The following is a 14,145-nucleotide window of genomic DNA, read 5'->3' as shown; positions in this document are numbered from 1 at the left end:
AAATGGCAACGGTTCGCTGTCGCCCCGCGGAAGGGAACATTAATAATAACACTACTGATAATAACCCTTGCATGCGCAGTAATAATCCTCGCGCCTTATCGCGTCTACGAAACATCTCAAAGCGCTTCGCAGAATATACCGTCAAATGAATTGGCTGCACATTTTGGGGGCGAAACTCGGCAGCCGATTGCTCTCGGCAGTGTCCCACAAACAGCCGTGGATTGGGTGACCAAATTATTATTATTATTTTTTAAAGGATTATTACCCACGGAACGCGATACGTCAATCGACTAGCAATCGGGTTCCTACTCACTGCTCGGCAAACAGAGGCGTGTGGAGTAAGGAAACTTGCCTAAGGTTTCGCCCCGTCCATTTGAAAGTCCATCTGAGTCCAGGTTTACTCAGATTTTCTTAGCATTTCAGAACGTCCCAAATTTGGGATGTTCTTAAAAGTGCAGCCTTAGTCTTGAAGCCGCTTTTTCTTAAGTCCTTTTAAGAAACTGCAGAAAAATGCCCTCAAAGTGAAGACAGAATTCAACAATTTTCTTATTCACAACAGTAACAATCCTCACGTTTAATATAGCAAGTTTCATGTCTGGACGTCTCAAAGCGCTTCATGGGATTCGCTACAAAGTGCAATGAATGTGTATTTTGCAGGTAGACAAGTTGTGAATAGCAAGGTCACCGAAACAGCCACAAAGTGAGCGATTGATTTTATCCGGCAAGGATTGTTATGCCAGGACCCCGGGAGAGAGAGAAACTCCCTTTTCTTTTCGAAAAGTCCCAAGGAATCCTTAACGGCCACCTGAACAGGAAGATGGGTTTAACGGTTTAACGTCTCATCCGAAGGACGGCACTTCCGTCAACGCAAGCCATCCCCCGGCCGCCGTGCAGAACTGGAACGTCAGCCTAGAACGTGAGCTCAGCGTTCCGAAGTGGGTGGGTTTGTGGCAGGATTGGAACCAGCACCCTTCCAAATCTGTGCGGCCTGGTGCTGTGCAGTGGGCATTGCTTTTACCCACCTGGGCCATCAGATGAGCTGCAGGACAGCCCCGTTCGTCGACACTTCATGTAGGATATTATTATCACGAGGCTACTAAGTCAGTCGCTTACCTGGCTTGTATAGCTCTGACACAATGTACAGCTCCCGGATGATAGGTGCACAGGCTCCCTTGTTCAATATCACACCCGTAGTCTGTCTGTGTCGGCAAAGAAATTAAAATTGAGCTTTCAGTAAATCCTTCATCCATCCGTGTTGTATTTGCCTTTGTACAGTACCGTTTGGGAGGTGACCGTAGGCGAGGTCAAAGAGGAAGGTATTATGGTGTGATCTGAAGACTGGCATGGAAGAGGTGAGGCAGAGAGTTCCATAGTTTCGGGGCATAGTGGCTGAGACTGACATGTTCTCTTCAAGCTCATCCTAATAATAATAATAATAATGATACTTGCATTTGGTATAGCGCATTATCCCATCTCCCGGAAGGATGTCTCAAAGCGCTTCACGTGAATTACTGTGAAAATGGAGTGACTGTGTATTTGTAGGCAAAATTGCACACAGCAGTGTCCTACAAACGCTAACTCATGGAGTGAGTGACCGATTTTATTTGAGGGATTTCTTGGCCAGGGCACCTGGAGAGAGAAGCTCCCTTCTCTTTTTCGAATAGCACCGCAGGATCTTTGACGTCCGCCCAAACAGGCAGACGGGACCTCGGTTAACGTCTCATCCAAAAGACGGCACTTACGACCATACAACCCCCCCACACCCCTCACCGCCGCCCCCCCCCCCCTCCCCCCAGCGCTGCATTGGAGTATCAGCTCAGACGATGTGATTCGAAATCCCGGCGTGGGGCTTGAACCCACAACCTTCTGACTCAAAGGAGAGAGAGCTATCGCTGCTGACATGCTTACGTGAAATCTGCCGGTGTCTGCTCTGGCCTGCGCCAGGGTACAGGGGCAGTCTGCGATCTCGGACAGGAAGTTGGGCAGGGTCTGCTCGGTCTCGTGCCACGCCAGGCACTTGCTGTAGGCCCAGGCGGCGGAGTCTCTCCTGAAGGTCTCCTCCAGGTGCCAGGCCAGAGCGTGGCTTGAGCTCCACACGCTTCTGACATTCCTGATTCACAGCACATTTACACAAGGTTAGACTCCAGACTCCAGACTCCAGTCTGTAACTCATGTTACAGACAACCTGGTGAAACACACACAATTCCACATCGACCTCTCCCTGTGTCTGTGTCCGATGCTTATAAAAGTCATCGCCATTCTTCAAAGTGATTACTTTTGTGAACCACTTGGAGATAATAATAATAATGATAATAATAATAATAATAAGCCCTGCATTTCATACAGCGCCTTTCACGACGTCTCAAAGCTGAGATGGACCTTGAACAAGGTCTCCCCCCCGACCGTCACCTCATTCAAGGTCCATCTCAAGACCTTCCTCTTCGACCGCTCTTTCGGTCATCTTTCCCCCTCACTCGACCGCAAAGCCAGGACTGGCAAGCGCTTTGGGACGTCCTCCTGAGGTGAAAGCTGCTGTATGAGTGCAATTTGTATTGCAGCGTTGTCTCAATCATGTCTTTCCTTTACTCAAACAGACACCAAAAAAAAAACACTTGAGACATGACGTAAAGTGTCATGTGGCCTGGAAGAACTAGGTAACTTGGGATCTGTAGCTCTCAAAGCTTCCCACTCTGTTGTAGACTAACCCACAGTGAATTAATTGCTATCCACGTCTTCATTATGGTAGCATCCGACTACCAGGATGGTAGAAAGTGGCCGAGATGGGCCTTGGTCTTTTCTCGACTAGCAAATCCCATCTCCCTATGTTAAGCGCCTCGAGTCGCTGCACCGTGTAAAGTACGCTATATAAATGCAAGTTGCTGTTGTTATTGTCGTTCCTAAGTTCCACTTAATATGTGTTGTCAGTTCTCCCTGAAAGCCAATGCTCGTCGGGACCATAATAATAATAATAATTATAATAATAATCCTTGCATTTGATATAGCACTTTTCACGTTTTCTAGACATCTCAAAGCGCTTCATGGAATATGCTGTAAAGTGAATTGACCGTATATTTGTGGGCGAAATAACCAGCTATCAATGTAGAACGTTTTATCCGCACCAGCATTGCAACACTCGTGAAATGAATTCAAATGCGTAAGCAGCGCTCAGCTATTGAATTGGGATCCATTGTCAAACCGTCTCCAGCAGTGATCTGTGAAACCCCAATAAATAACGGAATATTAGCCTTCTTTGTTCCAATGCTCAGCCGTCTCTCCTCTTCCGCTGCGAAGGCTTACTTGTCCCGGCGATGCTGAACTGATGTCAGTCCTGACAACGGGGCTTTGGGACCCATCAGAACCGTTCATTCCGAATGTATGAGATTGACGTGACGGTGGATGTGGACTGAATGGAAAAAAGCTGCAGGTTGCTCGCACACTCGCAGTCAATGTAGAACCGGCAGCCTATTGAGCCCTTATTTCTGGAAGAACGTTAATCAAGACACGCTGTAAACCTCTCTAAACTATTGGCGGATTGCTTCACAGGGGTAATCACCCCTTCCGAAAAATATAGTGTCAATCCACTGTACAGGATATTCTGTGAAGCACTTTGAGACGTCCCAACGACGTGATAAGGTGCTATATCAAATGCAAGGATAATTATTATTATTATTATTAGAGTCAGAGCTGATTTGATTTGATTCCTGACTGTTTGTGGGACGCTGCTGTGCGCAACTGGCTTTGAGACGTCGCAAAGACGTGAAAAGCACTATATCAAAAATGCAAGGATTATTTTTTTTTCCCTCTCTCTCATAACTTAATTGTAAATCCCCACAGTCCAGGCATAATGGAGGCTAATTATAATGTGGTATTATTAATATTATAATAAAATTATTATAGATTACGTACTGATAAGTACCAGACTGCCCTACCAGGGACTAATGGTCTATTAAAGAACTACAGAGGAAAACTCTATTCAAAGCCCAATTGGTGTAGCAGTGATTAATAGTAATCCTTATATTTGATATAGCGCCTTTCAGGGAATATAGTGCAGTGACTGTGTATTTTGTAGCATCTTGTATCCTGTTCAGGCAAAGTTCATGTCTTCAATAGAATCATAGAATCTTACAGCGCAGAAGGAGGCCATTTGGCCCATCATGTCTGCGTCGGGTCTTTGAAAGAGCTAATGAACAAGTCCCACTCCCCCGCTCTTACCCCATAGCCTTGCAATATTTTCCTTTTCAAGGACCTATCCAATTCCCTTTTGATAGTTAGTATTGAATCAGCTTCCACCACCCTTTTACTGTTTGGATATCAAAAAATAATTCTCCTCGTCAGCCCTCTGGCTCGTTTGCCAATGATCTTAAATCTGTGCCCTCTGGTTACCGACCCACCCGCCAGAGGAAACAGTTTCTCCCTCTCTACTCCATCAAATAGACAGCGGGTGCAGCTCATGTCCAGTACAGGCAGAGGACACTGTTCAGGTCTTGTACTAATACAGTGAAGTGTTGCATGCCTCAGTGTCCAGTTAAGTGTGTGGGTTGGGGGGGTTTGGGGCGGGCAGTCAGTTTCCTCCTGCGCCACCTCCTGCTGGCACTTGCTAATGCTTCAACAACAACAACAAACTACACTTGTATAGCGTCCTTCACGTGGGAAAGACGTCCCAGGGCGCTGGACGGTCATGGGGTGGGTTTTCACAACATATTTGACACACACACACACACACACACACAAACCCGCGGTCAATGATATTGTACTTACTGGATCCCAACCGACTCATTGCTGTTGGTGAGACGCAACGCTCCAATCTCCCAATCTGAATGGGGCTTCTCAGCGGGTTTGGGCACAAACGTAAAGTAGCCTGTGTTTGGAACCCCTTCGCCCAGTGTGTACAGGAACTTCCATTCTGCCCTCCAGTTGTCTGTGTAAGGCTCGCCTGATCGAGAGGTGGAGTTATTCCGCGTGTTATTTGATTCACGTAAAAAACTGCCACGAAAAGGAATCATCAACCTTTTGGCCGCTGAGGGCAGATGCCTTATTTGACCAACGTCTGCTGGACGCAGAAGCAATATTTTTGTGTTTCCCTTCCAAAACATAACATAACATTTTACGGATTATGGAGGGAGCAAGTGGGACAGATGAAATGGAGGGGTGGGGGGAACGGGAGGGGGGGCAGATGAAATCGGCCCGTGGGCCACCAGTTGGATCACCCTGATCTAAGTCTACGTTGTGGGCAAGGTGCTCTCAACTGTTCACACTGAAACTCACCAACCTGCACACTGCAAATAAGCTTGCAATTGGGCTCAAACATTACTCCCAGCTCTGAATTCCTGCTGAAGATTTAAGCTACCTCTATTTCCTCCCTCCCTTCCGCCACCGCCCTCCAAGAAAAAAGCATTACAAGCACAGAAGAAAGCCATTCGTCAAGCAGACTGAAGATAGCCGAGTGGACAGGGTTGCGAAGAAGATTGAACTAAGAGAAGGTCCTAGAGATAGAGAGGTGCTTGAGAGTTGGGGGATTTATATGTGAGGGTGAGGACCTTGAAATTGACCTGATGGGTGGTAGGGAGATATTGGAGTGTGGCCCAACTGTGGGGAAGGGTTTTGAGAGGAGGAGTAGGCAGGCAGTGTGATGTAGGTGGAGGAACAGGGAGGGAGGGAGGGAGGGTTTACATGCAAGTTCTTTAATAACTTACAAGCAATGCGTTCTTTGTCAGTGTGTCTCTTAACACTGCACCAGATCTGTAGCTTACCTGTTTCTCTGTAACCCCAGAGTTCAACGTTTACTGCAAGTCCCGGGAAAAGGGGGGATTTCTTCCAGAGCAGTGTTAGATTTCCGGTAACATTGGGCGTCCCATAGTATTGCCATTTGGTGGCATTAAGCAGAATGCTTTTGAAGTCATAAGAGTATTTGTTGTGCTGTACTGTAAGGAGAAAATAAATGGAAGAATTAAACTGAGAACTGGTCAATAATAACAACAACTTGCATTTACACAGCGCTCCTCAGGCAGGGCAGGGTCCAAGAGTGCTTGACAGTGGCGGAGCACGACACTGAGCCGGGGTGAGAGGGGAGGTAACCGAAGAGGAAGGTCTTCAGGTGCGACCTGAAGATGGAGAAGGAGATGACAAGGCGGAGGGATAGAGGGAGAGTGTTCAAGAGTTTCGGGGAGTAGTGGCCGAAAGCTCACGGACGGAGGGGACGAGGGGCAAGCAGGAGGCCGTAGATGGTCAAGCGGAGGCAATGAGTAGTGGGTTGGGCAGTAAATGGGTCGGAGAGATAGGGAGGTGCCAGGGTGTGAAAGGGATTTGAAGACAAGTGTGAGGATCTTGAAATCAATCCGTTCAGCAAAAGGGAATCAATGGAGCCTGGACAAGAACTGGTGTGACGGGGGTACAGAGTTTAGTGCAGGTGAGTATGGGGGTGGGTGTAGTTCTGGATTAACTGAGTCCCACAAATATAGGGTGCTGTGAGAAATAGAGTCAGGGACTCCAGCCTTGCAATTGATCTAACGCTCGAACGTTGCAAAGCACGTCACAGGCAATTGCTGTCAAGTGCAACAGCTGCCAATTTGCACACAGCCAAGGTAGGAAAAGTAGCCACAAAGTCAATGGCCCATTTTATCTGGAGGACTTTGAGAAACTCCCTTCCCCTTTCGATCAGGAATCGCAGGATCTTTTTATGTCCTGCCTGAGAAGGCACTCAGGACCTCAGGTTTAACTTAACTAAGGACGTTAAGTTAACAGTGCAGCACTCCCACAGACCCACACTGGAACGGTGGCCTGGAATATGAGCCTTGGATCAGAGTTGACTCTGATGTCTCGTAGATTTAAATAGTCTGTTGACTCTCACTATCTGGCTGGGGCATGTAGGGTCACAGGTGAAAATCTGGAGTTATATAATCCTTATAATAATCCTTGCGTTTGATATAGTGCCTTATCATGTCGATGAGACGTCTCAAAGCACTTCACAGAATATATTGTAAAGTGAATTATATTCTGTGTATTTTGTGGGCGAAACTCAGCAGCCCATTGCGCACAGCAGCGTCCCACAAACAGTCGTGAGTGACCCTACTTTTGTTTTCTTAAGGGATTATTACCCTCGGAAAAGCAATCTGCCAATCGATTAATAATAATGAGATTCCAATTTACTGCTGGTAAACAGAGGCATGTGGAGTGAGAAAAGTTGCCTAAGGTTTCGCCCCGCCCGGGGATCGAACCTGGGTCCTCTCGCTTGTTAGGCGAGTGCTCTAACCAATACGCTACAGGACTCCACAAGAGTGGAGGGGAGCATATTAGAGTAGATACGATACGAGAGTTTGATTCTATTTGACAACATTAAGTTACTTAACATTAACTTAACATTAAGTTAAGATACGAGAGTTTGATTCTATTTGACAACATTAAGTTACTCATGTATCTGTCTTGTAAATAAAACCGTGATAAAATACTCCCGGTATCTGATTGGAACAAAATGCAAAGGTTACCATGCATTGTGAATCTTATATTATATCCAATACTTTTTCTGCCCCGTCATGATTATGGTTCATAAATGTGTTGGAATGGGTTCAAGACCTTTAGACATTCCTTAGATAGGGCTTCCCTGCAATAGGGAGCTGGTTCGGTTGAAATTCCAAAGTTTTATATTGGTCGAGCAATTTTTCTCTTATCAGCTTCGGATGGTTTCCATTGATGGATAACAGTCTCGGAATAGTTTGTCAGCAAAAACAGAAGTCATCTCCCCCAACAAATTAATAATAAATTATCCTTGCATTTGATATAGCGCCTCATCACGTCGCGGAAACGTTTCGAAGCGTTTCGCAGAATATACTTTAAAGTGGAGCGACTGTGTATTTTATGGGTGAAAGGCGGCAGCCAAGGAAGTAGACAACCATCAATAACAGCTTTGAAACGAACCCACTTAACGGATACTTGCCTCTGTGTCGATACTTTCAAAAGCAAATTAGATGGATTTCTTTTAGGAAATAATATCTTGGGGATACAGTATACAGTTTGGGACACGACATGTGCAAACGACTGCCAGGATGGTGGAAGGCGATCTGAATGGACCTCCGTCTTCTTTCGCCAGTAAATTCTAATGTTCTTATGTTCTGATTCATAATAGGTTAGCAACAATTGCAGGTGAGGGAAAAGTGGGGCACAGGTAGCCTCAACTGTGCAGTGGATGGAGCTGCTGCTTACAGTCCAGACACGAATCCTCTAAATGTCTTCAATAAGGGAGCAATAATAATAATAATAATAATCCTTGCATTTGATACAGAGCCTTACCACGACTTCGAGTTGTCTCAAAGCGCTTCACCGAATATTCATTGTAAAGTGAATTGACTGTATATTTTGTGGACGACAGGCAGCAGTCAATTGCGCACAGCAGCGTCCCACAAACAGTTGTGGATTGAGTGATTTATTTATGTATTATTGGTTTTTTTTGAAGGAATTATTACCCCCCCAGAAAAGCGACCCGCCAATCGACTAACAACCGGGTTCCTACTAACTGCTCAAAGGCGTGTGGAGCAAGGAAACTTCCCAACGTTTCGCCCTGCCCAGGAATCGAACCCAGGTCCTCTACGCTTGTAACGAAGAAAGTAACGAAGAGAGCAAACTCCTCATTGCCAGCAGTGTAGGCAGCACTTTAGTTCCCCTTCATTCCAAAGAATTGATTTCATTCATCGCCTTTCCTAAATGCCCCGTCCTGCTTGCCGTTTGTCCTCACAACTGACCTGACACCCACGTTCCCCTGCGACTGAAGGTTTGGCCACCATCGGTCGATAACTCAAACGGTACCCTTCCGTTCTCAAACAGCAGCGGAGAGATACAGTGAGCTTTCCTTTCGCCATCGACGTATCCCTCTATATCGATTTCAGACTTGAACCTGCAATGGAATTAGCCATGTCAGCACTGGGACACACGGCCACAACAACAGCAACAACTTGCATTTATACCGCCCCCTTCACGCGGGGCAGAGTCTCGGAGTCTCGGAGCCCGACACCGAGCCGGGGGGGAGGCAGGAGGTGACCGTAAAGCACGGTCGAAGGGGAAGGATTTCAGTCGTGATCTAAAAGAGGGGCAGGAGGGGGCAAGATACTTTTCTGATGGTAAGGGCTCAGTCACTAACCCAGTGACTGTATGTCTCAGTTTGGACCCTGAGTTGACTCCGAGTTTTGACTTGGATGTAAAGTGATGCCTCAATGATATGCTCCAAGTCACCGCCTCTCTTTGAACATAAATAGTCTTTGTATAAAAGGTAGACTTTTTGAGAATAATAATAATAATAATAATAATCCTCGGTACAGCGATATACTGTAAAGTGGAATGACAAAGTGTTTTGTGAGCAGACACAGCAGCCAATTTGCAGACTGTAACGTCCCACAAACAGCAATGAAGTGAGCGCAGAATTTTGGGGGGAGGAACGGGGATTGTGGGGGGAATTTTGGTGGGAGGAACAGGCAGACGGGGCCTCGGATTAACGTCCCATCAGAAGTACGGCAATTCCGACAAAGAAGCTCACCCCCAGTCCTGCAATGGAGTGTCGACTTGTGAGCCTGAAACCACAACCTACTGAGTCGGAGGCGAGAGTGTGAGCGACCGAGCCAGTTCACGTTTCACACCCACCTGCACACAATCTTGTCGGTTGGCTTAAACGTTGCATTAACGGTAAAAAAGTCTGTTCCTCCCATTAACGTTCCTGACTGAGGACTTATTTGCAGGCAGTAATCCCGGTAATCCTGACAGCAGTTTCCCAGTGGCTCACACGTCACGTGGCACGAACAAGTAGTCAACCTTTGGCCGCAGTTGTTTTCACATGAATTCTGAGCATCTGGAAACAAAGTGAGAAACATCTGACTCTGCGACATATGCTAAAGATACAGTTATTCGGCTTTCAAATCTCCCCCAAAATATCGGGAAACATCCAAGGTATGGATCAACACGGTCCCACAAGCATTGGGTGTCAACTTGGCTCACTAGGTAGCATGATTGCCTCCGAACCACAAGATTTCGGTCACCTTCCCCTCTGGAAACTCTGGAACACTCTCAGTCATTCTCTCCGCCTTGCCCCCTCCTTCCGCACCTTCAGGTCGCTCCTGAATACCTTCCTCTTCAAGCGTGCCTTCGAAAGCACCATGGAACTCTAGCAAGTTGTTGATGGTAAGTTCAAGTCCAATGTTTTGCTGTGCTAGCGGAAACTCCAGTGCAGCGCAGAGTGACCTCTGCGATGTCAGAACAAGCCGTCCTTCCAAAACAAGTTAACCCAACACAGAAAACTTCGCTCCTCGATTAATAATCCGCGCCCTTAATCTTGGCATTTGGAATGAAAGATCTCCATTTTCTTTTCTCGCTAACTTTCTTTTGTCGCTAGCTTTTAAGTGTTCCGAGACTCTGCTCTGAGTGAAGGGTGCCAAATAGATGAAAGTTGTTACTGTTGTTGAGCCCTGAATTGTTGTGGCACATCAAGCTTTCCACTTGAGCTGCCTAGTTTAATCCTGTTTGTACCCCCAATATTCTACAGTTCCTAACCACTGTCTAAGCCTCTATGAGGAAAATTGACAACAAATACACGCGTACACCCGCAAAAATACACAGTCACATCACTTGAGAGAATATCCCGTGAAGCATCTCCACAAAGTGATAAAGTCCTGCATCAAATGTAAGGGATTATTATTATAATTCATGGTCTCTTTTTCAGCAATGGTTTGTGCCAGACAATTCGACATCCAACCAACACTCTGCCCAAGGAAATGTTTTTTTTATCTGTCCTTTTGGATGAAACGTTGAACCGAGGTCCCGTCTGTCTGTCCAGGCGGACGTTTAAAGATCTCCCGGCACGAATCAAAAAGAGAAGGGAGTGTCCCTCCTGGTCTACAGGCCGATACTCCCCCCCCAAATAAAATTGTTCATTCACTTCACGGTTGTTTGCGGGACATTGCTGTGCGCAACTTGGCTGCCGTGTTCACACACAGAAAAAGCAGTCACTGAACTTTACATTAAATCCTGAGTCGCTTTGAGATATCCTCCTGAGGTGAAAAAGCGCTATACCAAATGTAAGGCTTATTATTAGTATTTTTAACATGCCCTTTAATTCTTCCTGCGATTTTTTTTTAAAAGGTTGGGCGCTTCTCATTACTGATTAGCCAAACTTTGGGCAATAATTTATTATGATTTTAAAGGCTTTGCAATTATACTGTGTGTGTGTGTGTGTGTGTGTGTGTGTATATAAAAAAAACTCAAAGAAAGGAGAGGACCCCAAAGTGGAACAGTCCATTTGGGTTGTTGATACACTGGACTTACAGCCTCGCTTTGTAACGCTGCAAAAACATTTAAAGGTCAACTGCTTGTATTAGACCTTTAACATCCCTGCACTGCCTCAAATTCCAGTCAGTTATTACCTCAAGTGGGTGTTTGGCACCTGCACAAACCTATCATGGTACTTTAAGAGTAACCAAACTGAGTTCCATGTATGTACCTACGTATGTCACTTACTCATAGAAATTTCCCTTCTATGCACTCTCTCTCTCTCTCTCGCTCTCTCTCTGGAAAGTACCGGGCACAGGTTGGCGGGAGCCAAGTCTTGGGGAGCCACAGAGTGGGCTTTTGGGGTAACTGCTGGGACCCTAACCTGCATGAGGGGGTCTACACAAATGCAACTTGTTGTTGTTGTTGTTGAGTTTCCAGCACCTTGTGAGGTCCTCCCGACGTGAAAGGCGCTATACAAATGCAATTTGTGTTGTTGTTGTTGTTATTAACCAGCTAAAACTGCATGGCCAATAGGACAACCCAACCCATTGGGGCTTTGGCACGCAAGTAGACTAGACAAATCGGCCAAAGGACCGTTTCTATCCAATCTTCCCTCGTGATCTTGTAACTGTCCACTTGCACGAATCTGCGCTCTCATAACAAGCGTTGGCGATGACAGTGACAGTTGCCAGTAGCCCCGAGAGTTCAAACCTCCTTTGCTTAAAACACTGCGACGGGGAAAATTGTGAAGGGGTGGATTTCCGTCGGGATCCCAGCCCTCGAATTGACGGTAACCCTTACAACCAAGAGTTAAAGCTCTGCTGTAAGATTCAAATTAATTTTGGTCAAGATCCAATTCAGCAATGGCTGGATGGTTGGTGAGTAACTCTATAACGGTGCCACATGTCGGAAAGTTGCCAGCGAGCAGCTGTGGCGGGCAAGTCACGCATCCGTGCTGATCTCGCTGAAATGTAAGATGGCTTCCCGTGAAAGGAGAGCGAGTCGCACCGGGGGAAGTGAGTGATGCAGGAGAAAAGGAGGGGATTCGAGCCGGGAGGAGAAGACAAACAGAGAGGACCGACACACGAATGGAAATGAATCTTTACAATAATAATAATATTAATAATCCTTGCATTTGATGTAGCGCCTTATCACGTCCTCGAGACGTCTCAAAGGACTATACTGCAAAGCGGAGTGACTGTGTGTTTTGCGGGCGAAACGCGGCGGCTAATTGCACTCAGCGGTGTCCCCACAAACAGTCGTGGATTCAGGCACCAAATTATTATTTTTTTAAATAAAAACAATTGAAACGAAGGAAGCAAAGCCATCAATAAAAAAAGGAAATGAGTGTGAAGCGAATGAAGCAGTAATTTAGAATTAAGTTTCACCATTAAGATAATAATAATCCTTGCATTTGATGTTGAGTCCTGTAGCTCAGTGGTTAGAGCACTCGCCTCTCAAGCGAGACACCTGGGTTCGATTCCAGGCAAGTTTCCTTGCTCCACACACCTGATAATAATCACTCAAGAAAAAAAAAATAATGAATAATTGGTCACTTCAATCCACAACTGTTTGTTGGGACACTGCCGTGTGCAGTTGGCTGTTGCATTTCGCCTGCAAACATACAGTCAATTCACTTTACAGCATATTCTGTGAAGACGTGTAAAGCGCTATATCAAATGCAAGAATTATTATTATTAGTGCCTTATCAGGTCTTCAAGACGTCTCAAAGTGCTTTGCAGGATATAATGTAGAGTGACTGGTATTTTGTGGGCGATATGGCCATATGGAGAGGGTTGCTCTTTAAAGAGTCAGCATAGACATGATGGGGTGAATGGCATTTTTCTAAATGCTGTAAATTCCTATGGTTCGAAGGCAAAAGAAACCAACCCTTGAGCCTTGAAACTCGGGAGAATCTCTAAACATTTCCATTGCAATATCTAAATTGAACCGGCTGTAAAATATGCAAGTCACAAATACCAGGGAGAGTAATTGATTTACAGCCCTCAACAGCTTTATTTTTCCATTAAGATCTGGAACTGACACAGAGAGTAGTTTAGCACATATTAAAGCATTAGTAGGGATAAAGACTTTCGCGTTAGGTGACCTGAACACCTGCCCTACAGATCACAGTCTTGTCAAAATACAGTTTAAAATTGCACTAAAATGTTACACACATTCTATTGCAAATTCATTAAAGCAAGTTGCTCAGTAACAGAACCTACTGTCAGACACTAAAGTTGCTGATGCCCATTTAATAATAATAATTTAATAATTATTATTATTATTATTAAATAATTATTATTAGTTATTATTATAGTATATTCTGTGAAGCACTTCGAGGCATGAAAGGGCACTATATCAAATACAAGAGTTATTATATTATTATTATAATTATTATTGTAAAATGCAATAATAATAATATTATTCATAAAAATAATAATAATAATAATGGTAATATTGAATAAATAACAAGTGATGGTGAGTCAGAGTGAGTGTATTTAATGTGATTTGTATTTGTATTTGTATCGTGGAACCTGGTTGTTAGTCGACTGGCGGATCTCTTTCCAGGGGGTAATAATCCCTCCAAAAAAATAAGAAGAATTTGGTCACTCAAAAGGCGCTATATCAAATGCAAGAATTATTATATTATTAAATATAATTATTATTATAAAATGCAAGCTGACCACTGTGATATTGTGGACAGAAATTCAATGCATTGTTTCTGGTAACATAAAACAACAGCAATCGCCTTTAAGTAATGAACACGTAGTACAAATATTGCTGAGAATAGTATTGAAATTGTCTCCAGATAAAAATTAATCACTCCCCCATCTGCGGGTCGTTGCTGCACTCAAATTGCCTGCTGCATTTACCCTCACACACAGTCACCACATTTTA

The 14,145-nt window shown here is 45.0% G+C and overlaps 1 protein-coding gene across 1 annotated transcript in view; it reads right to left on the bottom strand.

Moving 5' to 3' along the window:
- susd2 (sushi domain containing 2) overlaps positions 1–14,145 on the bottom strand; it is a 34,165-nt gene that overhangs the window by 19,225 nt on the left and 795 nt on the right. Inside the window, 6 exon segments of the mRNA XM_007899067.2 lie at positions 1,114–1,199; positions 1,909–2,110; positions 4,759–4,933; positions 5,751–5,921; positions 8,733–8,884; positions 9,625–9,829. Of these exon segments, the coding sequence (XP_007897258.2) occupies positions 1,114–1,199; positions 1,909–2,110; positions 4,759–4,933; positions 5,751–5,921; positions 8,733–8,884; positions 9,625–9,829 (991 nt within the window).

This window comes from Callorhinchus milii, unplaced genomic scaffold (assembly GCF_018977255.1).
Source record: "Callorhinchus milii isolate IMCB2004 unplaced genomic scaffold, IMCB_Cmil_1.0 Scaffold8, whole genome shotgun sequence".
In the NCBI taxonomy this organism is placed as follows: Eukaryota; Metazoa; Chordata; class Chondrichthyes; order Chimaeriformes; family Callorhinchidae; genus Callorhinchus; species Callorhinchus milii.
This window is presented reverse-complemented; position numbering and strand designations above follow the sequence as displayed.